General features: G+C 49.0%; 9 protein-coding genes across 9 annotated transcripts; 1 reads left to right on the forward strand and 8 right to left on the reverse strand.

Annotated features, from left to right (window-relative positions):
• Positions 1-107: 107 nt before the first annotated feature.
• On the reverse strand, positions 108-3989 carry BKA67DRAFT_574567 (P-loop containing nucleoside triphosphate hydrolase protein). Its single transcript, XM_046103431.1, has 2 exons — positions 1068-3989; positions 108-1017 (listed from the first exon to the last, which is right to left on the reverse strand). Exons 1-2 carry the CDS (start codon positions 3861-3863, stop codon positions 298-300), a joined length of 3516 nt encoding a protein of 1171 aa, XP_045954858.1. The 5' UTR covers positions 3864-3989; the 3' UTR covers positions 108-297.
• Positions 3990-4369: 380 nt separating this feature from the next.
• On the reverse strand, positions 4370-5662 carry BKA67DRAFT_361134 (phosphatidylethanolamine-binding protein). Its single transcript, XM_046096424.1, has 5 exons — positions 5111-5662; positions 4986-5057; positions 4925-4934; positions 4701-4845; positions 4370-4645 (listed from the first exon to the last, which is right to left on the reverse strand). The coding sequence occupies exons 1-5, from the start codon at positions 5262-5264 to the stop codon at positions 4442-4444; spliced, it is 585 nt and encodes a 194-aa protein (XP_045954859.1). The 5' UTR covers positions 5265-5662; the 3' UTR covers positions 4370-4441.
• A 938-nt stretch (positions 5663-6600) lies between these two features.
• BKA67DRAFT_661335 (uncharacterized protein) lies at positions 6601-9196 on the forward strand (the record flags this gene model as incomplete). Its single annotated transcript, XM_046107788.1, has 5 exons — positions 6601-6662; positions 6717-7761; positions 7828-8162; positions 8223-8449; positions 8508-9196. The coding sequence occupies 5 exons, from the start codon at positions 6601-6603 to the stop codon at positions 9194-9196; spliced, it is 2358 nt and encodes a 785-aa protein (XP_045954860.1).
• Positions 9197-9439: 243 nt separating this feature from the next.
• On the reverse strand, positions 9440-11801 carry BKA67DRAFT_574575 (TAP-like protein-domain-containing protein). The gene is made up of 2 exons (XM_046103432.1): positions 10570-11801; positions 9440-10521 (listed from the first exon to the last, which is right to left on the reverse strand). Exons 1-2 carry the CDS (start codon positions 11714-11716, stop codon positions 9557-9559), a joined length of 2112 nt encoding a protein of 703 aa, XP_045954861.1. The 5' UTR covers positions 11717-11801; the 3' UTR covers positions 9440-9556.
• Positions 11802-11806: 5 nt separating this feature from the next.
• On the reverse strand, positions 11807-14255 carry BKA67DRAFT_627445 (uncharacterized protein). The gene is made up of 2 exons (XM_046105560.1): positions 13771-14255; positions 11807-13718 (listed from the first exon to the last, which is right to left on the reverse strand). The coding sequence occupies exons 1-2, from the start codon at positions 13848-13850 to the stop codon at positions 12032-12034; spliced, it is 1767 nt and encodes a 588-aa protein (XP_045954862.1). The 5' UTR covers positions 13851-14255; the 3' UTR covers positions 11807-12031.
• A 725-nt stretch (positions 14256-14980) lies between these two features.
• On the reverse strand, positions 14981-17646 carry BKA67DRAFT_538399 (uncharacterized protein; the record flags this gene model as incomplete). The annotated part of the gene is made up of 2 exons (XM_046100458.1): positions 14981-16852; positions 16939-17646. The coding sequence occupies 2 exons, from the start codon at positions 17644-17646 to the stop codon at positions 14981-14983; spliced, it is 2580 nt and encodes an 859-aa protein (XP_045954863.1).
• Positions 17647-19651: 2005 nt separating this feature from the next.
• BKA67DRAFT_661339 (uncharacterized protein) lies at positions 19652-22199 on the reverse strand (the record flags this gene model as incomplete). Its single annotated transcript, XM_046107789.1, has 8 exons — positions 19652-20139; positions 20206-20660; positions 20715-20900; positions 21044-21114; positions 21166-21538; positions 21693-21891; positions 22017-22025; positions 22166-22199. The coding sequence occupies 8 exons, from the start codon at positions 22197-22199 to the stop codon at positions 19652-19654; spliced, it is 1815 nt and encodes a 604-aa protein (XP_045954864.1).
• A 285-nt stretch (positions 22200-22484) lies between these two features.
• BKA67DRAFT_574584 (uncharacterized protein) lies at positions 22485-23901 on the reverse strand. The gene has a single exon (XM_046103433.1). It carries the CDS (start codon positions 23722-23724, stop codon positions 22675-22677), a length of 1050 nt encoding a protein of 349 aa, XP_045954865.1. The 5' UTR covers positions 23725-23901; the 3' UTR covers positions 22485-22674.
• A 928-nt stretch (positions 23902-24829) lies between these two features.
• On the reverse strand, positions 24830-25918 carry BKA67DRAFT_522113 (NADP-dependent oxidoreductase domain-containing protein; the record flags this gene model as incomplete). Its single annotated transcript, XM_046098347.1, has 3 exons — positions 24830-25277; positions 25332-25809; positions 25867-25918. 3 exons carry the CDS (start codon positions 25916-25918, stop codon positions 24830-24832), a joined length of 978 nt encoding a protein of 325 aa, XP_045954866.1.
• Positions 25919-25995: the final 77 nt, after the last annotated feature.

The raw sequence follows: 25995 nt of genomic DNA on the forward strand, positions 1-25995 counted from the left end.
TTCACTTTTTTGGCGTTTCCCTGGTTGGTTTTTGGTACTACCCTAGTATGAATTGGAATTCTTTTTTTTTTTTTTTGTATATCTCCACCCGTTGCTTGGGCATCTGTGACCAGACATAGACTTGTAACTTAGCAGCTTAGTAATCGAAGAAATCAACGCCATCGGGTATTTATCAGACTATGTACACCCCATCAGAGCAGTCGTGACACATCCTGCTCGAGGTGTGATTATATTGTACATGCAATATTTCCGTGCCACTTTCGAATTGGTGACTTTGGACATCAGGATTCAAGCTGATCAGGAGTCATCCGTGAAAGCAACGCGACTTCTCTTCTTTACCTTGGGTCCATGATCGGCATCTGGATCGACATACTCCGTCGGCCCAGTTCCAGGTGCAGGTGTTGAAGTGCGAGATCTCTTCAGACCGCCGAGTTTCTGCGGGACTGGCAAGCAATTAGTACTCGGCCCTGTTGCCGCTTCCCTCTCCTTCAGTCTAGCGGTCGGGCTTTCCATAACAAGATCCGCATCCGGATGTGACTCTCGTCCGAAGCCTCGGCCAAAGACATATTGTGGCACCTTAAGCCTGGCCGTCTGAGCGACGTTGTCATCTCCGACTTCGGGCATCGGTATGATCTTCGCGTTCAGGATCCAGTCATGCATCAGTTTATCGTCGAGAATGCTCTTCACTTTGCGATGTTCAGCTTGAGTCATGGTTTTGCGACGCTCTACCATGAACTCCTCAATGCTGTCCCGCAGGACTAGTGTTTCGACTGTGACAGGCTTCTTTTGACTGATACGGCGGGCTCTTCCGATAGCCTGTGCCTCAACTTGAGGGTTCAACACGGGGCTAATGAAATATATACGGGAAGCACTGCGCATGTCAAGACCAAAGGCGGCTTGACTGATGTCCATCAACAAGACCCTGAATTTAGGATTGTGGGTGAATGTGCTGACGTATTGTGCCCGACGGGTTGCATCTAGCCCCTTTCTTGTGTAAATTAGGTGCTGTATTTGAAGCTGGAGGGAAATTTAGTAACGTCAAGATGATTCAAGCAATGCTGACTCACAATCTCCAGCACCCCTGCTAAGTACCACGCCACGTTATCATTCTCGTAAAATACAATGATTTGCTCCTCGTCCTGATATTTAACAATTGCATCAACTAGGTATGATAGCTTTGCAGAGACGGTCGAGATAATGCGGGTTCGAGCTAATGGTACAGCAATGTCGACATCAGAAGTTGTAGCAGCAGTGTCTGCCAACGCATCCGTAATCGCCTGCTCGGATGGTATGTTTGTTTTCTGAATGATATGGTGGTCTATACCTTGTGTAGTGTTACCAGCCAAAGACGAGGATTGCATGTCTGAGGCGCTTTGTTGGCCTTCCGCTTCAACTGCATATTCGGCAGCCTGTTGTCTCGCAATATCTCCTTGCAATGCAAGCTCTCCATTCTCGATGATGCGATTGAGTGAAGTCGGTGCATCCATGCAAGGATTGAGAAACTTCTGTAGTTGGTGTATCAAACCTGCATCTGTACACACTGGCCCCTGCTCGTTGGTGTCTACGTCATCTAGAGACCAGTGTTTCCCGTCACCTCCAGGAAAATGCTCCAGGTAGAGGGGTACAGCGTGAAATCTGTTGCTCGCCGCTTTGAGTCTGTTTTCTGCAGCAAGCCTGCCGAATTCCATAGCTGCTACGATGAGCTCGTAATCTTTTGAGCTTATGGGGACTTTCTTTTCTTCCAAAAAGTCTTGTGCAGTTTTTAGCGATGTCTCAATTTCCCCAGCGGAATAAAAAACGCCGCCGAAGAAGCTTGCTTGCTTCAGGTTGTTCACGAGTTGATCGAGCGCTTTACGCTGCCGTGGATGGAAGAAATAGTCTTGATCAGTTCGTTCAGATTGAACGGAGTTGAAAACAATCATCATCGAGAATAAATTTAGTGATAGCTTGTCCTGATATGAGCCATCTAACAATACGATTCTTTCGTCCACAGGTGGCAGGTGGTTGGAGACGTCCGAAAGACGATTACGGATGATCAGAGACTCTAGAGTCGCTTTCAAGCAGTCTTTTCTTCCACTACTTTTCCGGTAATGTCTTGGTTGCATAACATAGACTCTCCAGTCTGCAGGCGTGTCACCAGTTTCCGCCCGGGTATTCGACCAGGGCCTGACTTTTAAGAACTTGGAGGCGATGCTACCAATTCGGAGTAGATCTTCGCGCTCCTGGTTATCAATTGCGTTTGCCTCATGCGACTGAAGCTCATTCCGGCCATTCTGTCGAGTGTCTTCATCGCTAACCACTCCATAAAGTCCACGAGACGGAGTGCCGGTTACTACCCACCTGGCTGCAACCTGCAATCTTTCCAGTCCTCTCATCAGATCAGTCTTCCAAGCAGATCCTCTTGTGGATCCCAATCTGTGTCCTTCGTCGATAATACACCTTTTGAAGCGTATGTAGTCCAGTGGACAGTGTGTTGTAGCCGCCCAACGACTTGGGATCGTACGTGATCTTTCATTGGTCTCGAAACATGATTGAGATATCAAAATGATGTCATAATCTAAGAGAACTGATGTTGGAGGTATTGACACATAGTTGTCGGTCATAGTGAGGACTTTTAGACCAGAAGTATGCTTGGCAATCTCCTGCTGCCATTGTGTCACCAGATTATTAGGAACGATAATGATACTGGTGCTGCTGAGGTAGATCTTGGCTGAGGGTCTAGGAGCTTCAGTTCGACCGCCTTTTCTTGTCTCAATAAGCGCATTTCTGAGTTCGTAGTAAGCGCGATTCTTGGACGATTGCAGAGCTCTGACGCAACCTTTGATGAATTCTCCCGGTTCAGACGGTGTTGTGGCAAGAAATGCTTTCCAAGGAAATGAGTATTTGTTGATAGTAGCTGCTGCCATATCGATCAAAGAGCCGACTCTGGGCCTGCTCGGCACCTCAACCGTCAAGGCATCAGGTGCCTCTGTAGGCAGATGCTTTGTAGCTAGAATAACGGCCAGGCATATCAATGTCTTGCCTGTACCCATTTCTTCAGCGAGGATACCGCCCGAGGCTCCGTCATATAAACGAGGTTCTCTCAGAACCAGCCCGGTTTCTGCATCAAAATACCATGGTTGCTTGTGCTGGTCTATAGCGTACCTAAGTCGAGGATCAACAACTCGGCCAGGCTCTACCTCCCGCTGCAGCATAACAGCAGCCGAACGTCTTTGATGAGCGTAGAGTGTTGTGCGTAAGCCGGGCAATTTGCTATCAAGTATGCCTTGCATAGCAATCGCGTTGAAAGAGTTCGGTGTCACCAGATCGAGTTGTGGATCCGGTGACGGGAGGTCGTTGAATCGTTCCAGAAGAGAGCAATCATCATCGTCAGCATGTGTTCCTTCCAAGTTTGAAGCTGGACAGTTCCATGGAAGTGAACTTGTTGATCCGCTCCACGTGATAGGGGAATAATCAAGCTGTTTAAGCAGTGATGAAAGGGTCTTGAGCAACCTCGCATCGCCAGGGCGCGTGATAGCTTGCCGGTCGACATCATGAGGATAAATGTAAACTCTGATAATGCTGTTTTGGAACGAAAGCTGAATCCATCCCGCATTGAATAAGCCGGAGAACGGAGCTAGAGTTGGTGAATTCAGAAAGGCTTCCTGGATGTCACGGGGAAGGTAGCGGCCATGGTCGATGATGAATTCATCGTCGCGGTCAAAGAAATGCCAACAACCCCGGGTCCAAACTGTAAGGCCCTCGGGTGGCAACTCAGCGACATCTGTACTTATCCGTAGGCATCCCGCAGGGATGTAGTGCTTCGACCAGCTATCCATGGTCTGTCGACCTGAGATTTTGGGTTGAGACGAGACCGACGGCATCTAGTGCAGATCCGAGAAACAACCATGAGCCTCAGTTCCTGGTTCCTGTTGGACTAGTCGCAAATCTTGTAATGATATAATGTTAATTGAGTGAAGATAAGCAGGATTTGATTAGGATGAGGTAGGTGGTTGCCTGCAAGCTATCGGCGTTACCAGATTGCTCGAAATGGTATGGATAAATCGAGTGCTTCGCTGTGGAGGTGGGGCAGGTACCTTGCCTTAAGCGGTGTACCCGTACCTGCAGATCAGTTGCTTGACAAGAATGGTCATTGCCAGCGCATGCTTGAAAGTTGAGTTGTTCGCAGGTGGTTTTCCTCGACTGTGCTTGCAATCTGGGGATAGAAAGCAGAAAAGCAAAGAAAAAAAGGCAAACACATTACAACAACGCACGAGGCTTCGTGAATATCATCCCTCTGTTTGGGCTTGTGCCGCAATGCATGAAGTAGACATCCTCAGCGTGTAAGGTCTAAATCTTAGTGGTTTGTAGTTTAACCCATTTGATACCAATTGTGACAAGCGGCTTGTTTATACTATGTAGTAATAGACATTTGTATCTACGCCTCAAAGCAGTCATGCCCTCAGCCAGTAACGTTGAAGTAGTTCGCAAAGACAGGGTCCTTGAGTCCGGCCGCTCTCTGGAAGTCCGTAACATTAAACCCACTTCTCTTGTTTTGTAATTGGTTGTTCGCATCTTGCGAGATGACCCAATTAGCTGGCTGCTCCCAAAGCAAGTTGGTATAGCGATGAGGATGTGGGGGTGACTCCGCTGGGGGCGCCGGCGCCTATGTTGGGTTTGGGGTTAGCAAGTGATCAATCATTTTCGATCGGGAGACTTACAAACCATGATACAGGCCCTGTCGCGGTCGTACTGAGGACGTACACACCACTGGCTGTCTTCTGGCTCGATGGCTTCAAATCGCGAAGCACGGTATGTAGATAGGTTGCAGGCTGGCCGGCCTTTGGATTCGCAAAGTTCGTTGAGCTAGGATGGATATATGTTAGTCTCGTCGTCAACTGCCCCCCCTCTAAATACGAATCTTATAAAACTTCGGCGAACATACGCGTCGAGATCTATTATCTGTCAGTCAAACAAAGTAGCAACGGCATTGTTACAGAACAAACCAATCATCATCCAAATGTAGTATGTCCCATTCAGCTGGATAGTCGTGCCGATGGTTGGCTGCCGAGACGTGTCTAGCAATCGTCAACGCCGCCTCACGAAGTTGAGATTACCGGTACTTCCTTACCCGACTTGCTCAGTGGCGTTCCTGGGGGGTTCACAACCTTGGAGCCAAAGATAACATCCAGGTGGGCAGCAACGCTTGGCGTGAAGCCGGTTGGCGTTTGAGCCAGTGTCTGGCAAGCTAGAACTAGCGCCGATACAGCGATCGAGGTCTTCATCTTGACGCTTGAATCACGGCGTCAGGACTCTGAAGTTCAAATGTTCAGGACCATTCCCTCGCCGTTCTATATAGTACGAAGCGAGGCTAATCGTCTGTATTGTCTGTAAACCCGGAGGTGATACACATATTATCCCAATTGAGCCAAACCAACGAAGAAATTCGTATATCCAGCGTGCCTATAAGGAAACCCGAGTGTACGAGTCTCGGCAGTTCATCCGCCATTGCAGTTGTTAAACAACCGGCTTGGCGACTTATGTTATATATCGGGTCGACCTCCCCACAAAGGCAACAAATATAGTGATTCGGTTTTAACCGTCTTGCACAATTCGGCAGCTGTCCTTCAACAAGGAGAAATTGTATCTTCTGTTTGTTTCTACGCATTCGATTGATATCTCTAGGAACAGATGCAAATGTTTCATTCAAGCTTTTGCACGCAAGGAGGGTGTATGTGCGAGTCATCGACCGATCCTCCTACCAAGGATTTTACTGGAGACGGGCAAACCTTCCCAAGCCTATCTGGCGTGAGATGATCGAGACGCATGGCAGCCGATCGATACCTCTTGACTGTCACCAGTGATTGACTAAAGACCGTTGATGGTGGCCGAGCTAGCTAATCGGTCGACCTCTTTAAATTTTAACAAATGAGCGTCAATCACGACTAGGGTATAAAAAAAAGGCGCTATGAGCCATGGAAATACCCCCAGCTCAACACCTTCAAACGTCATTGTGAGTTGATCATTTGCGCAGTACCTCGGGATTTGGGGTATTTCCACGCAAATTTGAGCAGCACCGAGATGAATCCACCAAGCCACAACGTGTTTGGTGGGCACGTAGCTTCGTTTGCTCAACCCTCGATCCAGTCGTTCACTATAATAACGTCTCGAGTCCCGTTAAAATAGTTTGGATTCTAGGGATTTAGTGTTTAGACGTATGCAGTGTGGTGATCCACCCTCCACGAGGCGAGATTTATTCATGTTAACTTCGAGATTTTTACTTTAGCTATGCGGAGCCGTGACAATGTTCCCATTCCTGATTCAAGAATTCGACGTCCTTCCCATGACCATCAATATGGCTATTCCAAATTTGACGTTAATAAGGTAATACAGCCACATCTGCCCGGACGATACAGCTCTGGTCTTGAGGCCGCTAAAGCTACATTGGCGAGTGTGCCGCTGCGTCGTCCTTATAGCAGCGACTCTCGCTCAAGTCGTTATTCTACTCCAGAAAAACCGAAAATGATGGAGTCAGTGACATGCTTCACTCCTCGAGAAAGGAAAGAAAAGTATTCTCTCGCTAGTCAAGGTGAAATGCAAAGGCCCGGGAGTCTTTCCGCTATGCCAAAGCCGCGCGGCATACACCCTTTCCATGAAACTCCCGAGTTCGACACAGATTTCAGGTAGGTACATGGAATTCTGCCGTGGCCGTATTGCTCATCTAATATGACTGGCAGTAACACCGACGACGTACACAAAGAGGTTTCTTGGCCTATGCCAGACCACTATGAGCGCAAGCCAGATCCGGAAGCTCTTCCATTCCAGAAGGACTGCAAAGACGAAATTGAAGCAGCGAATCAAGTCGTTGCAGATGACGAGCCTCCTAGCAGACCATTCTCTGGAGGTTGGAATAGGGTTCACGGAGAAGGGTCTACAGCTAGCGAGAAGATATTGCACGGAGATCAACTACGCGATAATTATTCGGCTCGAGAGATGAGTTCCTTTATAAAAAAAGGAAACCAAGCTCTAGGCGATATGCACCAAGATCAGACTTCACGGTTATCTACTGTGACTGAAAGTCGTTCAGCAACACCTCCACCAGTATCGCGGTCACGTAGATACATAATCGACGACGAATTCGCCGAATTGAGCGAATTGCCTAGTCCGGATAGCTTTTTTGGCGTATCAGCCACAACCATGAAGGCTTACATATCCGAGCATCCAGATGAGGTTGGTAGTTCTGATGGCTCTACTGCAAAACCACCTACTGTCATTCGAAATAGTGACGTTGCTCCATTACGGGTCATGTCTCCTCTTGGACGGGCTGATGATACTACGCGACCGGACGAGCATTACTACCTGGTTGAGGAGGAATCCGGACAGACGAAAACACCCGCCCTCGACCGGATACACAAATTCGAGAACACCGGGCTGTCTCCAACGAAGGGCAAGGCTCCAAGCTACTCCTCACAACAAGAGAGAATATACAAATCTGAAACAGGTCAAGCAGTCAACCACCAAGCCATATTTTACCGGAAAAACGATTCTGGTGTGGGTATATCAGATCGCTCTGGGTCATCGAGAGAAAAGGCGACGAGCAGTCAAGATGCCTCAGACCCAAGTCATATTAGCTCGAGGCCAAGCGAAGGGTCCAATAGGCCTCTTGACTTCTTTAGTCAGTCTATCTTTCAAGTCGTGCTGCACAACCCAGCGACATCTCACCAGCTTCTTAAGTACTGTCAAAATCAGCTCTGCAGTGAGAATGTGGAATTCTTGCACATGGTTTGTCGCCTGTCTCATGCCCTTTACCTTAATCATCCAGACATTAATTTTGGCGCGTGAATATAGGTCGAAAATTATCGTACGAACGTCAACAATCTTGCCGGCATTCTGGCGGTTATCCACCAAAGTTTCATTTCAGGTCAATCGCAGCGCCAGATCAATATTTCTGGTGAGATTGTGGACGAAGTCCATTCTAATATGAAGTCCCTAGTCAAAGATGGGCTACCAGCTATGGAAGCACTATTCGAACCCATGCAAGAAAAGATTGAGCATTTGGTATTCACCGATATCTACCCACGATTTGTGCGATACCAAGTGGCTATGGACACTGCAAAGTCCTTATCAAATAATCGTCGCAAATATCAAGGCTTGGGAGACTGTTTTTGTTTTTCGAATCCGGGGTAAGCAGTGCCATGACACAAGAGGGGAGAAACCTCACTGACCATGACCGAAATCTCCAGAATAGCTGATAATCCCGTCGTGTACGCCTCGGACGGGTTCGTTCAGGTCACTGGATACAGCAGATCAGAAATCATACCCCGGAACTGTCGGTTTCTACAAGGGCCTCAGACGGATCGTGCAGCTGTGCGGCGCATCAAAGAGGCTCTAGTCGAAGGAAGAGAAACGGTTGAGTTGCTGCTGAATTACAAGAAAGACGGTGCGCCTTTCTGGAACCTCTTATATATGGGTAAGTCACTCAATCGCTCTGGCGCGCTTACCGGTAGAATTCTAAGACCACCACATAGCACCCCTACGCGATGCTACTGGAAAGATTGCTTTCTTTTTGGGTGCGCAGATCAACTGCTCAACTGCAATCCACTCCAACACCGATGTCATGCGGGTGCTTTCCGAGTCTAATGAAGAAACGACGACAAAAGAGTTGTCCCGACAGGGACAACACGTCAATAAACTCAAGAAAAAGACACTATTCAGCATATTCAGCTCAGATAAACATAACAAGCCGCCTCTCCCTGACGAAAATACGGGCATGGAGCGCAAACTGCTCAATCGAATAGAGGGGCAAGACCTCAGAACGCAGATCACGGAATTTTACAGTGCCTATTCGAAGTATATCGTCATTCGTGCAGACACTTTCGTGATTGGTTACTACTCGTCCGAAATAACAGACTCACTTCTTCCGACCCAAGGCACAGGGATCCCTGGCAGTCACCCATCTGTGGGACAGGATATTTTCAAGTTCTTCAAGCAGTACCAGCTGAACACACATCAAGCAGACTTCAAGACACCTGTAAAGAAGGCCATAAAGTCCGGCTACCCAATCAGCACAGAAATTCGACTACAAACACGGCGGAGTGCTGTTTTCAGGGGCGACGAGAACTTCGCAACGCACTGGACACCCTTGAAGAATGAGCATGGAGCACCGCATTGGGTTGTGCTCACCCTTGCATCAATGATGGGCCCAGAAAATATGTAATTAGCGAAGAAGAGTATGGGTTCTAAACTATACTGCAAGCAGCACAATATAAAAATGACGTCAACATCGCCTGGGCATATGCACTCTGTTAGTCTGTGACTTCTGAGTCACGATCTTGCGATTATTTCTTGAATGGTTTTGTATAAAGCATGGATCCTTTTTTGGGGGATTTACTACGCAACTCCGGTGGTTGGCGCGGTCACTGGCAACACACAGCTTTAAGTTTATCTCAACTAGAAAAAGAGACCGTCGGATTCGGCGCGACGCTTAGAACTGCTACGGGGTTACTCGATGAAATAAAATAATATCGAGTATACCGGATAAGTTTCTAGTTAGTGTAAGTATCTTAATGAGACGTGCTTAGGTATGTAGACCTTTATGGCTGACGAGATGAGACCATGCCTCAAAATGTGTCGACGCCTTTGTCGTGACATTCTTTCTCCTCAATCCGAATGGATCAGCCATATCCACCAAGCTCTCCCACAACCTCTGCTCTTCTACTTTTTCGAAATCACATCCTCCTTCCTTTATGCATCCCACGAAAGGCTTGACCTCAGGCTGGCATACGGTGCCTTCTCGCGGCAACTCCCCGGTTTGAAAGTACTCCCGGATCGACCGCGCCGTACAGAAGGATGGGTTGGAATGGGAACAATGTCCTTCAGAATCCTGTTGTAATACCACGCTGCCGGGGAATATAGTAGACACCCTGCGCCCGTTTCTAATAGGGGTAACAGGATCGTGCGTGTTACTGATGATCAGGAGTGGGTGTGAAGTATTGTCCCACTTTTGTGTTTCAAAGGTCAGGTCTGGTCTCCATGCAGGCTGTACCGCATACCCTAGACAACCTAACTTATTGCGTGCCCAACTAGGGCTAATCCACCGGCTCTGCGCCTCCAGAAGGGCCAGATACTCCTTGTAGCCATCTTGCGTCATGTTTGTAGAGCCGCCCGTATCCATGCAGCCAATGACCTGGTTGGGGCCGAGCATGGAGTTGTATGGTACGCAGGGATAAGGCACCTCAACGTCGTCGCCACCATCACATTCGGCCGGACTCAGTCTTGCCTGTTTCTGTGCGACCAGATCGAGCAGTGTTGGAGACGTCGTATCACGACTTTCCAGGGCTATCAGCATGTCCCAGAACATCTCTGTTGTCGAAAATGTGAAATACATCGAGCTGAGCAGGTACAGATGTGCGTCGCCATAGGTCACCAATTCCGGTCCTGAGTTCTTGACACTGGATGGTGGAAGCATGACGGGGATGGGGTTCTTTTTGAGCGAGAGCAAGATCGACGTAAAGCGGGACTCGATATCAGACGGCGAGAAACCTATGTAGAGTGGGCATTTCTCCGGACCGGCTTCGAAGCAGTACTCACTAAATTTGGATACAATCTTGTCGGAATCGAGAAGTTGTGTCAGCCAGCCGCCTGAGTAGTGGTCGGCCGGATCCACGACACCGTCAAGGATTACTCTTTTGACTCGCTCCGGATATAAAGCAGAGACCGTCGCACCGATGACTGTTCCGTAGCTCTTTCCCCAATATTGGAGCTTCTCCTGGCCTGCACGATAAGCAGTGCGCTCCATGATCTCATCAAGACCCTCATCCCTGATGTCAAGTTTCTCGAGGATCCTCGCGGCCTCAGCAGCCCTCCATTCGCCTTCCTTCTCAACAATTTGCACCATATCGCCGGCTACCTGTGCGGTGTTCGCATAGCGCAAAATTCCTCCATCCGCCTCCTCACGCGCGCAGCTCGCTCCTAGGGCAGAAGCCCGTGCCCACTCGTACCCAACGACACTTTCGCTAGACCACAAGAGACCAAAGTCAAGATATCGCAGCAGCCAAGCCTGCTGGTTAAAGGCATCTGGGAAGCACCGCAGCCTGGGGGTCGTATTATTCACTCCGCGCGGGTCGAAGCCAATGACATCGAAATATTTTCCAGACTCGGCACTTGAAGTTGTATCCTCTAGCGGATCTATATGACTGTCAACAACGGTCTGAAGATGCTGTCCCTCAAAGGCGACTTGATAGACCCCTGACTCGCCAGGCCCGCCTGGGTTCATCAGGATGGGCCCGCCGTACCGGGAATCTGTTACTGGCACCTTCGCGGGCAATTTGATAATCGCAATGGCTGCCCTTGGGCTTGCTTCCTGTTCCTCTATTGAAGCATTCCAGTTCAACGGAACAGATAGGCGCGCGCATTGATAAGATCCGAAGCAGGGTGTATACTGCAATGTCCTACTTGGCCCAACATCGGACCAGCGAAAATTGCCGCTGGCCGAAGCGGGTTTTTGGTCGTTATGAATTGATTGAGCCGCACCACTGGTGATCAATAGCGCGGAAGTGATGTCTCCGGTGCAGAGGAAGTGAAGTGTCCAAACGGCAATAACACCAATCAGCAAGGAGCATGCCCGGCCCTGTCGCGCGCTTCGTGATGCCACGGATGAAGATGCCTTGGGCAGATATATACCGGTCGGCCTCATGACAGACGCATCGTTCAAGGGCGAGCTTTTTAGAGCAGCCATAACGACATAAAATGATCCCGCGAGCTGAAGACAAAAGAAAGTGGTCAACACCAATATCGTTGCCCCATCCTTTGATGATCACCAAATGACCCGAATGCTTGGAAGCATCAGATAAGATTAACAAATGTGGGACGATCCTATTTAACTAACCTAGCCCCTATAGGCACGATTTCGCAGATCACCCCCACGAAGCACCCGAGCTAAAATGTAGTGTTCTAACGAACGCGGTTCTTTTACTTGTTGTCGCGATGCACTGTAATCCTTGTCTCGTCTTCAAATCACACAGCACCTAGTCCGCGATCAAATGGCCATAAATTATGGCTGACTACGGCCCGGGGCATTACCCTCAGCAAGATTGCCAGTACTCTCACCCTTCTTCATGTCCTCCCTCCACGTCTGTCTCTCTTGCTTAGCGACACCAGGACCCTTGTACACACTACCATAAAGACCAGAGGGCCAAGAAGCACCGTCCTTTGCAAGCTGAGTGGTAGGTGCTTTTTTGCCCCTCGTGAAGTTGCGGCGGTACCATTTTCCATAGGCGAGCAGATAGTAAAGCCTGAAGCACAAGAATGCGTACTTATCATGCTCGAGGTCTTCAGGATATTCGGCGCCGAGGTCAACGGCAGCGGCGATTCCAGACATGATTGCGGTCTCATGGGCGTTGACTAGCGTCCACGCGGCCGCGAAGCGCGTGTGGTTCTTGGCCTGGAGGAACATCATCCAAGGGACGACAAAGAGGTAGTGTGTATAGCTGTGGCATAGCTGATGCCACCAGTCCTTACGGATGATCTTATCCTCACGAATCTCGTGGTCAGTCCACAGCTTGCTGTCCCGGTCCTTGTTCAAAAAAATGGTTTGGAAGACGTGCTGCTCAAAGGGAACATTCTCCGGGAATTGACTCTGATAGTTGGTGGTGTCGAAACACATTTCCAGCTTTGAGCGGTCCTCGGGGTACATCTTTATGTAGTACATGGGACGGAAGTCCTGGGCAGCGAAATTGAGCCGCGAGGTTTCATCCCGTCCTCTGGTTTCGGTAACGGCAAGGTCCTCGCGGTAAAAGTTCTCGTAGTGTTTCTTCATGTAGTCAGAATCGTTATGAGTGATGGTGATGTCGTCGCTGAATTTGGCGGAGCCAAGAACCTTCTTCTCTCTCCAGGTCGCAGTGCTGCCAAGGACCCTCTTTGCTGTATCTGCAAGACAGCAAAGAACTAGCTCGTCGTAGTACTCCTCGTGCTCGGGCGCGTCCGGGTCTCCGAGAACAGGGTTATGATGATCTGGCTGGGGAGTCCTCGGCTTCAGCCTGACAATAACGCCACGCTTGTTTCGCTGCACAATTCCACTCAGCTCGGTGGAGAGACGAACGGTGACGCCTCTCGAGAGTAGATCCTCCTTCCAAGTGCTGTAAAACTCTGAGAATTTCGGGAAGACGACCATGGGTGGTTTATTATTCACAACTGTATTTGGGTCGGTGGGATACCACATGCCGTAAGTCGGAGCGGTGCATAGACGTTCGAGCATAACAGTAGGAACCTCGGGCGTTGCATTGCCAGTGCCAAGGAAGAGTGCTGTCATAGGGAGTGCGATTATGTTAATAAATTCCTCAGAGAAAAGAAACATCTTCAAGACCAGTCTCAAGGGAAGAAGCATGAAGAAGACCTCGAACCAGCGCATGAACTTGAGCACCTTGTCAAAACGATACACCTCCTTCTGGTGTTTAACGAGGATCTCCGTCGGAAACACGTTGGACCAAAATATTTTGTCTTTGCCGAAAGAAACATGCAGCTTGACAGGATCCGCATGGTAGCCCTGTCTGTTGAACATGGTGAGGGTATGGTGGAAGATGTAAGAGCCACCCTGCACACCTTGGTTGCACCATGATGCTCCATAGCGCTCCTTGTTTATAGGAATAGAGAAAGCCTGCCCGCCACAATAATCCACGGCATCAATGAGTGTTACATCAAACATCTCGGGATGCTGAGAAAGATGATGTGCCGTAGACATACTACAAGAGCGTCAATTGCGTTTCTCTCTCTTTAGATTACGTTGCGACTTACCCAGCAGCTCCGGCACCAACAATGAGCACGCGCTTCCGCCCATCGTGGGACTTCCGTCCATTTTGCTCGTCCTCGGCCATGAGGTGCGTTCTCGTCCAATGTCGCGATTAAATGAATCCTGAGATACTAATCAAATCACATTGATATGTACAACTGACCTATGCAGTCATACCCGAAGTCGCCAAAAGCGCTTCCGTAAAGAGTTATATCTGCGTTCAAGGGGTTTGTTGTTAGCCTAGTGTCATGACGGGTTGACTTAGACCATCTACGTCATTGACATCAAGCCACGCATCGCACTATTGACTAATCGCGTACACATGTCCCCAATCGACAAGTTCATTACTGATTTCTGACATGTCAATCTCCAGGAGCGGCCGATCTCATTATTTTATCCCTGAAGCATTAGTCTTGGCAGATCGTGGAGATCTAGACGGGAAGATCTTATTATTGTGCAGCTTTGACATGGGTTCTGCTAAAAACTGGTGGAGACAACTCAGTGTGACTGGAATTGACCCATTAATTTCACACCAAACTATAAACCATGCCACATGCTACCAATCTCAGCCGATTATGAAATGTTGTCATGCAAGTTTCCTGTTATCCCTCAACAAGCTAATCAAACGTTTATGTATACAACATTGTCTAGTGTTCCAGGTTGTCTGCTAAACACTATCATGACACTAAATTAAGTCACCTTCGACCTGCTTGATCAAGGCGTCGGTATCCTCTTCTCAAATCGAGACGAAGTCCTAAAAATAACACCACTCCTGCCGTGTAAAGCGCAGTCTTGAATTTGTTGAATTGAAAATAAATATGCCCAAATTGGCCGAAGAAGGTAAAAGAAACGAGGGGAGAAGTTTGTAACTAAACTCCCCCGAAACTCAGGGTATCATAGTAAGTACATCGGTAAGGTGATTCCCCCAGTTGTATTGCCACCATTATGTTACGAATGCAACCATGTTATTGGTGTCCGTAAACCCCAGAGTGTTAGGAACTCAATGAAATAGAATGTTGTAAAAATCGCTCTTCTTCCCGGAAAAGCGGTCGTGTTGATTCGTGGTCATCGTAGGTTGCTGCGAAATTTTGACGATGAAGGAAATGGTTGAAGGAGAGTGTGTAGAGGCACCATGAACTGATCACATCAGCACATAGCGCTGTTGTCAAACAAGCTAAGCCCACTGTACTGTATCCTCAAATTAGACATTGAATATTATATGGTTCGATCAAGCCCTTCTAATGTTTGCCTGGCAGTCTCGATTCTTCTTCTAAACTGCCGGGCTTCAGTGCTTGCACGTCCGTTCTCAGTCAAGCCGAGCACGCATTTGCCCAAGCTGGCAACAAGTCGTTCGACCAAAATTTGGTCTTCTTTTGCAAGCATACCAATGGGTTTTTCGCCAAGATTGGCACTTTCGCATATGCTTGCTGCGTCGCTCATGAGGGATTCCGATATCTTCTTCAACCCTTGATCTGGTGAGTCGCGCGGCGTCAGGATACCGTTCGAGACTTTGGGTTTGTTGATTAAGGGGAAACTCCTGTTTGTACCGGTCGATCCCATTGATGATACCGATGGCCGGTGGGTGAAGGTTGCGGCACTGCTAGATGGTCGCTGAACGATCGAGGCACGAGGTTGAGCATGATCCAAGTTGGAACTGGGTCTGCCCAGGTCAAACGTTGCGCGTTGTGCCGTATCTGGTGTGTGTGAGCCCGCCCTTTCTGGTAGTGCGTCCATCTGCATGATCACCTGCTCTGGAAAGTACTCCATAATGTCGTTGTCTGCTCGAGTGGTTCTACCTTCAGTGGCAGTAAGGAACGAGTCCACGGAAGACAAGGAAGCATTGCTTCCTCTTCTACTCTGTCGTCGATATTCGCCGTTCGTTGTTGGGCCTCTGGTCGTCTCTGCCGAGTCCTCAGAGCTAAAGCTGTCCTGGCTGGCTCTTTTTCTCAACTTCTTCTGGCTCATGCTTCCCATTGCGCTATGCAGGAAAAAGTGCTCATAATCAAATGCATCCTCTCGGTCTTCGTGGGAAAGTTGGTTCTGTACAGTGTCATGATAATCTGACTCGCCGCTTTCACTAACGATATCCTGAAATTCGGAATGATCATCGTCATCGATATATCCATCCTCGGTCTTCATATCATCCTGGTCATCTAGGCCTTGCCCGATATCAGCAACTTGAATCAGCGAGCTCGCATCCGTTGGAGTCCTGCTAGATGCTTCATCCTCTTGAGTTGGACTCGTACGGGGTGAAGCTGTTTGTTGAGAGTAGATTGACCCGCTGATGATCGAAACGTTGTCATCGATTTCTTCTTCAAGCTTTTCGCCAATGTCGCTCTCGTGCAAACTTTCCACTCCATCGTTCCACTTCCTGATCTCTTTCATGCTCTTTCCGCCCACATATTCCGTCGTGCTGTCTTCGCTAAACTCCCTTGCATGTGTGAACGGGCTGGAGTTGCGTAAACTTTGCATACTCCGTCGTTTCATGCTATCTGCACGAGCTTGATCCCTCAGACTCGACAACCGTCCTTTCAGCTCTTGCATGGTGTCTTTGATGTCCTTCATCTGAGCAGTCGAAGCGGATCGCCTCAAACCTTTGTCGTCAAATGAGCCAAACGTGGGGCTTAAGAAAGTATTTAATTTTGCATTTTCAAGACTTTGTCGTGGTGTCGTTGTAACTTTCGCAGCTTCATCCTCACTTAGAGGTTCGAAGGTATACTTGCTATCGTGCAGTGATGTTTTACTCTTGGAAAATGTTGTATTTCCATAGACTGGGTTCCCCAGAGGCTTGTCGAGTTGCGGGCTGTCCCGCTTGTAGTCCACGCTTCGAGAACTGAGCAAGAGTTGCCTGTAACTTCCTGTTACACCTAGTGCACTTGAAGACCTTGGAGATAGTGTAGCAGGCTTAAATTCACTTTGGATGTTGTTTTCGCTAGAGATCCGATTATGGCCTAGGAATGATTTGGCAAGTGCCACTTCAGGGCCTCGATGTATTGCGGTTCCCGGCCTTGAGAATGGCGGAGAAGGCTCCGAGCCCGAATCGACAGACAACGACGAGCGAGCGCGATGCAAATTGCCTTCCATGGTCTTTGTGAATGTCAGCTATTTTCTCCTCACACCAACAAAACCTGCCGCCTGAGGCCCACTACGAGCTGAAAACAATCTTTACTTACCGTCAACCTCCGCTTAGCATTGGCAAGAATTTGCTCTGCTCTACGGCTCAATGCTGTTGAGTACCGCTCCTCCGCATCGGGCCCAATGCCTTTTGCGAATTCCCGTGCAGGCGGGGTCCGGCTGCCTCCATTGTCCTCAAATATATAGGACTCGGCGACGCTGTCTTCGTCGTCGCCCTGAAAGTTGCTATCATCCACACTGACAGAATCATCAAAATCGAGAAGTCTCCCAGGTTGATCGCCATTTGTTATTGTGCTGCCCGATTCCAGTGAGAGACGCCGTTCGCGATCCCGTGCTCTTTGATCCGGTTTCTTTTTCTTCATTGCCTCGTATGCAAAGGCATTGGACGGGTGCTTTACCGCAAAGTTGTTGTGGTAGTTGATCCTTGATTTGGCAGGGCCAATTGTACTCTCCGCCTCGGTAACCTCGCCAATATCTGACAACATTGTGCCATTTCCGTAAATGATTGGCGTGGTTGGAGTGGCTGAACCCGTATTGTACATATGTCCATTATTCAAGTCGAACTGGCTATTCTTCCACATAGTCAAGGGCGAGCTGGATCGGTCGGGGGACATCGGGTCGTCGTAGTCGGGCAATATCATGTCTGGATTTGTGAGTGTAGGCGATCCTGGGAGACTGTACTTTATTGAACCCGACGAGCCCGTCTTCCCGTGCATGGACGGCCTGGCGGCTGTTTGCGTTTCCATTGTTGCTGATTTCCGACCGGAAAGGCTATTTTATGGGTGCTGTAAATACGTTTTTGGGCTAATCGTTTCCTCTGGTGGTACTTGTCGCAAGCTGCCCTCGTAGAGTTCCAACTGCCAATGGTCTGCCCAGAACGACCCAGAGCCGACCACCTGGATTTAGCAGAGAGTCACCCGGTTGTATCTGCAACTACCCGTGCCTGCTTTCATGCGGATGGTCCCTCGAGATCGGGACTGTGACAGGTTAGACAAATGGGTGTAAGTGGACAGCGGCAACGTATTCATATAGCGCAGCTTTCCATTGCACGCCTGTGTTTCTGTCTTTATCGTCGCGGAAAGGGTCAGACCACAGAAGCAGCCAGTGAAGGAGCGGCGAACACCACGCTGCAGCTGCAGCAGGAAAGGAAGGGGGATGGAAAGGAAAGGAAAGGAAAGGATAAGATTTGAATGTAGCGAGTGACAGCCCAAATCAGGGCAAGAGCGGGAACTTTATTGAGGGCGACGACGAAGTATCACACAGCTCAAGGTTCAGCATGGTGCAACACGGCGGGACGGCTGTATGGTCGCTGGTGCTGATGCTGCAAAAAGAAGAAAGGCCTCAAGACAGTTTGGCAGTTTGCGACAGGACCTTCGCATCTTGCAGGTTTCTGGAGAAACCTTGGGGGTTGCAAGCACAACGGCGCCATGATTGGTGAACGCCGAGGGTTAAAGTCTGCTCCCAGCATGTCCAATTAGCAGTAAGAGCCCCTGGACCTTGTCTAGGACTTGGGCTGGTTCCTGATCCCCTGTGCAAGTGGGCGAAGGATCCTTGCCAGCACCGATTTTAGTCTCGACCAAAGGCCTAGCTTCGCTCTGTGTACGGAGACTGTGCTGGTAGGATGGCTTGGAGGTATGGATTCCCGGCAGTCATTTGATTCTACCGTTGCGCTTGCTTGGGCCAAAAACTTATGAAACCTGACCGTTGAGCACATTGTCTCGCAGCGCAGCACTCCGTCCAAGTCTCGTGCCCGCGTCGGTGGTTGGCGGTGTAAGGTCTGACCAGAGTTGCTGGCCAGAGGTCGGCCATTGAGCTGCAGAAGGTGTAGAGCAGTGACCGCACGTGCTGAGAGGTGGGATCGACACCCATAGTGTATGCGGAGTGCTTGGTGGATCGCCTTCGTCCCAGTTCGGAATGCTAGAGCAGACGGGACGGGACAGGGCAATCGAATTTCATCTCATTATGCGTCCGTCATGTAAGCACCGCCGGGCAGTAAGCGCAGCACAGCATGAGCAACAAGGCATTATCATGACGCCCAGCGTGTGTTATTTTCGTCCATCGCGAGGTTCGCGCGTGCACATCACATTGGCAATGCCGTGTCATTTCAGCTCCCTTGCAACCAGGAGAGAAGCCGTTTGTTAACCCCAGCTTGTCGAAGCAGGGATATCATGGCGACCGTGCTCAGCACCACTAGTCTTCGGTATTACAACAAAGGGGGTTGGACATGTCCCGATTTGCCCGATTCGTGCCAAAGTTCAAGACCACTCGGCCTGTATGATTGGGTCCTGCTCGACATAACCAAAAGAAAGAAGAGACTGCTGCACCCAAGTCAACTGATGCGCCGTCGTGTGCATCAAGCAAGACGACATCGACCTGGAGCCGGAAAATAAACTTGGACGCTCGGGCCAGGACACTATGGGGCCCTGCACCTCGAAATTGAGTCTCCATATCGGAATGCAACGATGGCAATGCCCCCAATTATGAGCTGCATTTCGATAATGTAACCCAATCTACGGAACCACGAGTGATAACATTATTTTCTGGTCCTGTCACCATCCACAATATTGTAAGCGATATTAACACACATGGATAAGATGCCCGCCGGTATCACTGGGCTGTGAGGTTGCATAACCTCATATATTGGATAGCTGGCTGTCCAGGTGAAAGCTGTAACCACTTGTACGACACGGCCTGGTTCGAGCTTCAGGTAAGGTGTCTTACACAGAGCACACTACTAAAAGCACAAAGGCCTTATTTCTTTGCCAGCATCTCCTTCAGATACGCCTCATGGCCGATCTCCTGTAGCTTCTCATCCTTTGCATAAACCTCATCCTTCAACTTCTTCTGGTACGCCTGCATGCGCTGAGCATATTCTGGGAACGTGGTACCAAGAATTCGAATTGCTGACAGCGCGGCATTTGTTGAGTTGTTGATTCCGATTGTCAGACACGGTACACCTCGTGGCATCTGCACGATGGAATAAAGGGAGTCTACGCCGTCCAGCACAGAAGCCTTTACTGGCACCCCAATCACGGGCAGATGTGTCTCAGACGAGATCATTCCCGGTAGATGTGCAGCACCACCAGCACCAGCTATGATGACCTTGACACCCCCTTTTGACACTTCTTCCGCGAATTTCGTCATGAGCTCTGGAGTTCGGTGAGCGGAGGTGATGCGCACTTCATAAGGAACTTCAAATTGATCCAGGATCTTCAAACCAGCACTCATTACTGTTAGGTCTGATCATGAAACGCACATTAGCTCTTGCTCTTGACATTTGAGGATTCGATCCATCTTCTACTAACCGGAATCAGAGCCCATGGTTACTGCAACCAAGGGCACACCCTTTGCTTTGCTGACAGGTGCCTTTGAGAGTGTCTCACCAACACGCTCGGCGCGGATTTCATCAACGCAGGTAATCAAAGGCATAGCCTGCTCTTCTAGCCTTTGAATGGAGGAGTAGCCAATGGCTGTGACATGTCCGATTTTCCTGCCTGGCTTTGACTCTTTGCCGTACAGGTGTAGATGAACGTCCATGGAGGAGCTGCCCATTTTTTGCGTGAGCTGAACCAGTCTATCGTGTGAACTTGACTTGGCACCGCCGAGGATGTTGACCATGATCGCGGAGGGCACTCGTGGCTCAAGTACCAAATCATCGGGTACATTATTAGTCACCGCAAGGAGCTGTCCCTTATATTGTGAAAGTTGGGGAACAGCCTCTATGGTGTAGTGGCCAGAGTTATGGGGACGTGGCGCAACTCTGTTACCGTTAGCGACCAGCTTATTTCAGGGGATACACAAGAGATTAACGTACTCGTTTACAAGGATGCGACCGTCCTCGAGCAAAAACATCTCGACTGCGAAGACACCCCGACCCCAAAGGCTAGCAATGACGTCGCATGCTACTTTTTGAGCCTTTGACTTGACGTCATCTGTCACATTCCGTGGCGGGTAGAAAGTCTTTGTGCAAATAGAATCTTCGTGTATCGTTTCAACGACACTACAGCATTAGGGGTTAGTAGTTATTTTTAAAGGTGTTGAAGAACTCGAGATATCGTAAAACAGTCACAAAAGACACTAATTGCCTTCGACGGCAAGAGAGGTTTCGTGAAATGCTGGAGGTGATTTGCAAGAATTGCTTACGGATAAGGGACGACCTTGATCAGGTTTCCGTCGTCGTCTTCCAGTCTGATTACCATAACGGCCAGTTCCATCTTGATCTGTTAGTCTCATCCATAACGTATAATGGCTAATTTTGCACTTACCTTGAATGGTACCCATCTCTCAGCATAGAGGAGTTGCTTACCCATTTCCTTGGCAGCGATCTCAAAGTCCAGCGGAGTCTTGACCTTATAGTTACCACGTCCGTCGTAGGAATCCTTCCTCGCCTTGAGCATGAATGGTAGACCGAACTTGGTGGCCGCTTCCTGCAGCGAGGCTTTACATTCATCCTCGTCGCCGGAACTGATAGCAATTTGCTCTGCCACCGGAATGCCTTCCTTGATGAAGTACTCCTTCTGCTCGTACTTGTTCTGAATTAGGCGAATGGTTTTCCATGACGGATGAACAGGCACTTTTTTCTTGAAAGTCTTGCCATCAGCGCCTTGCACGTCAACGCCCTTTGTCGCTATTTCTTCTCTACGTCCGGAGTTAGTAATAGTCTCTTTGAAGTTGTTTGGCACCATTTCGGGAGCAACATGAATTTCTATTTGCGTACAGAAGACGATTTTGGCCAATGTACACTCCGGGTCCATGCTCGAAAGGGGAGAAAATGACTACAAAAACAACTCACAGGATCTCGGTATCCACGTGCTCGACCTCAATGCTGAGCAAGTCACTTCGTGATGCTAGTTCCTTGATTTTTTCACGATCTTTGAACGAACCGGTGACGTGGAGGTCGTTGTGGTTTGCCTGTTTGGCGGGGCTGCCCTCGGCATCAAGGACCGCAATCTGAACACCTAAAGGTCCGGCTACTTCGCAAAGCATCCGGCCTATGTAAGAATCGGAGGTCAATATAACTTCACCCAAACAGGCACAAAGGCGCGCCTCAACTTGTCTCCCGAGACATAAAAGGCAGAGTTAAGAGACATGATGAAGAGCTCTGGGAGTCGCATACCTAGTTGACCTATCCAGAACATGTTAGTTAGTCCATTCTTCTGTTGCTGAGTAGGAACTTCTAGGCTTCCGTAGTTTTCATGGCAGATAGCCGTTGACTAATATATGCTCAAATAACCAGGAAAGGTGGATAGGTTGCTCTATACATACCGCCGCCAAGCAGACCGATGACAGGCTTCGTCATAATGGCCAGGTTCCTTGAGTTGACCGGTGCTATCGGGGATTTGAATTGTTGTGATTGATTAAGTACTTTCCCAGTAAGTTGCTCTCACAGCGATAACTGATATGCCAATCCGCTCATGAGACCCATGCTGCGTGTGTTAGTTGCGCTAACGAAAAAGTTATTGATGGAGGGGTTCTCAACGACCCAATTGCCGGAATTGTCGGTTATTTTAGGCAGGCGGTGAACAATCGGGCTAACGAGATTGGTTAATAGCGTTTATTGTGGAGGTTTGACAGGGCAGCAGGGCTAGAAACTCGGCTTTGCATAATACTGTACTCGCTATGTCATACTGGAGGTTTTCATTTTGAAGGAGCGTAGCTATCAAACAATTTGCACTATCGTTCTAGAAACGCATGATTACCCTCCTGCAGCTGTGAACTGTTCTATCAGACTATTCTCACGCCAATATTTCCGTTGGAAATATCGGTCATTGAATTTAGAAAGTCTTTTTCACCTTCAACCCCAGAAGCTGTTCAGAGTTCTTATACGCAATTTGCTCCAGTTGCTCCTGTGTCACAAGCCCACTCTCTTCCAGCTCCTTCATGAAAATCAAACCATTCTCATTCTTCGCAAACGGATAGTCAACACTATATAATATTTTATCAATCCTGGTATTTCTTAAAATGGTGGCCATAGGATCAACGCTCCACACTCCACTCGTTGTAATCCAAATGTTGGTATCGTAGACCTCCTTGAATAATCTATCGCGTCTTCCCCAGCGTGGTGACAGCTGCATGATTCGGTGCAGCATGAACGGGAGCATCTCCCCCATATGGCCGGCAATGATCTTGAGCCGTGGAAACTTGTCAAACACACCAGCGGAGAACAGACGCAGGATATGCAGGGCAACGTCAGAGTGCCATCCCCACCCGGATGCTGACAGGCTCAGGGTTGCGGACTGGGCGAAATTTCCCGTATAGAGTAGATCAAGTTGTTCCTCGGACGGCCACGTAGGGTGCAGGTAGATTGGCACATCAAGGTCTTGTGCTGCCGCCCACATAACCTCGTATTCAGGGCCATCATAGTATGTGTTCTTGAATCGATTGTCGATGAGCGCACCGACAAAGTGAAGCTCACGAACACATCTTCTTAGTTCCTTTGCTGATTCCGCAGGGTCCAAGACAGGAAGAACTGCAAACCCGGCGAACCGGTCTGGATAGGCTTTCACGGCGGAAGCAAGCTGGTCATTCGCTGCTTTGCATTGCGAAGTTCGTAAAGCTCCTGGCCCGTGAGAAATGACTTGTATTGACACGTTGCTCTCGTCCATAGAGTGAAGGCGTAAGGGTCCAAGATCACCGAGTTTGGCAGCCAGCTCGGGTATATTTCCGAGCTGTTCAGAATAGAGGGACTTCACATCTTCGGCGGCCTCCGCGAGGAAGTGCTCTTCTAGAGTAATCAGAGGTGGTGTCATGATGGATAAAGCAGTTTGCGAGCGGTTCTGTTGTAGAAACCGTGCTTGTTGACAATTACGATACTTTAAATGCATTCGGCGTTGTTATGGAGAACCCCGACATGTGGTGCCGGAGCTCACGTGCGGCACTAGAGATGCAGTAAATCATCAGAGATGTGTGAGGAGACTTGCCATTGGGCGTTGTCGATATCCTGCGAGTCTCATCCGTAAACCATCCAGAGTCCGTAATTCGGGACCTGTCAAGCATGATACATTTTGCCAAGAAGCAAAGAATAAGTACTAACCCTCCGAATGCCGACTAGTCTAGTTTAGGTTAGAAATTGGTCTTTGTCAGTGCTCCTCCAGTAATCACAGTGGTGGACATTGAAGTGGGGAACAGTCCACCCTCTGCAACCCCCAAAATGCCGAATTTTCCTTCTGCAGACTTAATATTGTCTTTGCTCTTTGACCAACAAACATCAAGCAGTACACCATTTTTACGCGTTTTTTTTTATTTCTCTGTCTTTTATCCTGCCTCGACGGACCTATGCGCATAATGTCAAGGATATCAAGCGTATTTACTCCGCCGAGAGTTACTCGAGATGCACACTAGAAAACATTGGGCAGTGTCTCTTGTGCATCAGATTCCTCCTTTGTGCACCACCTTGACGCCGAGTCTGCTGGTCCCATCCGGTCGCGGCTTTTCGTTCCCTGACAGGAATAGGCTGTGATATGCGCTGGTGAGAGTTCTCGTTGCAAAGATGATGGCATAAGTTCAGTCTTGCCGGTAAGGTAACTCGGACGGGCGAAGACGTAACGAGAACAACAACAAGAGAACTTCCACTCTGGTACGATGTTACGCACTGCCAACCAATTGTTAGATTGAGCAAATGTGGTACACATGTAGAAATCAGTTGCGGCATTCCTCATTCCTCGAGCAAGGCGGCAATTAGCACATGTAAGTCTCTTTTCTGTTCTCTCTTTACTCTTCACTTTCCCCTCTACCTGATGACCATACAAGAATTCTGCAATCCTGAAAAATCTTCTGAAGCCGATCTTTCGGGATCGGTGCTCAGGAGATCCAAAAGGTGGATAACCTCTTGACCTGACTACCATGAACAAACTAAATCTCTATTACTCGATTTATTTATTATACAAGCAACTAATTAGCCCCAGGTACGCCAGAGCTGTTCGTCCCTATCTACCCATCTATAGGAATGAAGTCAGGGTAACGTCTACCAACGACCTCGATCTTCTTCAAGATTTCGTCCAACTCGTTGAGATCATCGTCGGTAAGGTCAACCAATTTGGAGTTCTCCTCTACTCTTGCAACTGTGGTGGCGCCGGGGATGGGAATGGCTGTCACTCCAGCCCTCCGCGTGACAGCTCTTGCCCAGTTGATGGCTAACTGTGACGGCTTCACACCTTTCTTGCTCGCAATAGCCTCCACGTGATGGATCAGCTCAATGTTGATGGGGAAAGTATCTTCTTGAAATCGTGGGTAGCCGCGCAGCTCTTCCGGGAGATCCTTGATTGTCTTGATTTGCCCCGTGAGAATTCCATGTCCCAGTGGTGAGTAGGCGACAATTGGGATGTCCAGCTCTTTCGCGGCGGCCACAAGACCGTTGTCAAGGGGGTCAGTAGAAAAGCTAGTGTCTTGTTAGCAAATACATATTATGTAATGTTCGAGTGTATTCACATACAGTGACAATTCAACCTCGACGGCTACAATCTTGGTGATCTTGGCAACCTCCCGAAGTGTGGAGGCCTTGACCTCTGAGATGCCAATGCCGCCAATCTTGCCAGTCTGGACGTACTCCTTGTCCATGGTGCCGTAGGTGACGTCCAAAGGGATGTTCGGATCACGGCGAGCGACCTCGAAGATGTCGATCTTCTTGCGACCCTTGAGAAGGCTGATGCTGTTGTCGATAGACCTGCGGATTCCTTCAGGCGAACTATCCATGCCCGTCTGGGCGCTGTAGCCGCCCTTGACGGAGAGCACAACCTTGTCTGCGTCCTCTGGGTACTTGGCAAAGTATCGCTCCAGCAGATGCAGAGAGTTGTACTCGGGGGTTCCGTAGAACTCGCCTGCGTTCCAGAAGTTCAGCCCGTTCTTCAGGGCAGCGTGCATAGTCTCAATGGCAGCCTCCGTTGTGACAGGGTTAATGCGCCAGGTGAGGCCTCGAATGGACTGTTAGTACACTATGTGATGTTCAATGGATATCATGTGCTACTCACCCATGAGGCCGTAGCCGATGGGTCCAACTTCCTTTCCTACAAGCTGAGGCATGACTGTCGTGTTGTTATTGTTATTGAATATGAATATGTGTTATTGTGTCTGATGATAATATCGCAGAGATGAAATTT

This window comes from Truncatella angustata (genome assembly GCF_020726525.1).
Source record: "Truncatella angustata strain MPI-SDFR-AT-0073 chromosome Unknown BKA67scaffold_7, whole genome shotgun sequence".
Classification (NCBI taxonomy): domain Eukaryota; kingdom Fungi; phylum Ascomycota; class Sordariomycetes; order Amphisphaeriales; family Sporocadaceae; genus Truncatella; species Truncatella angustata.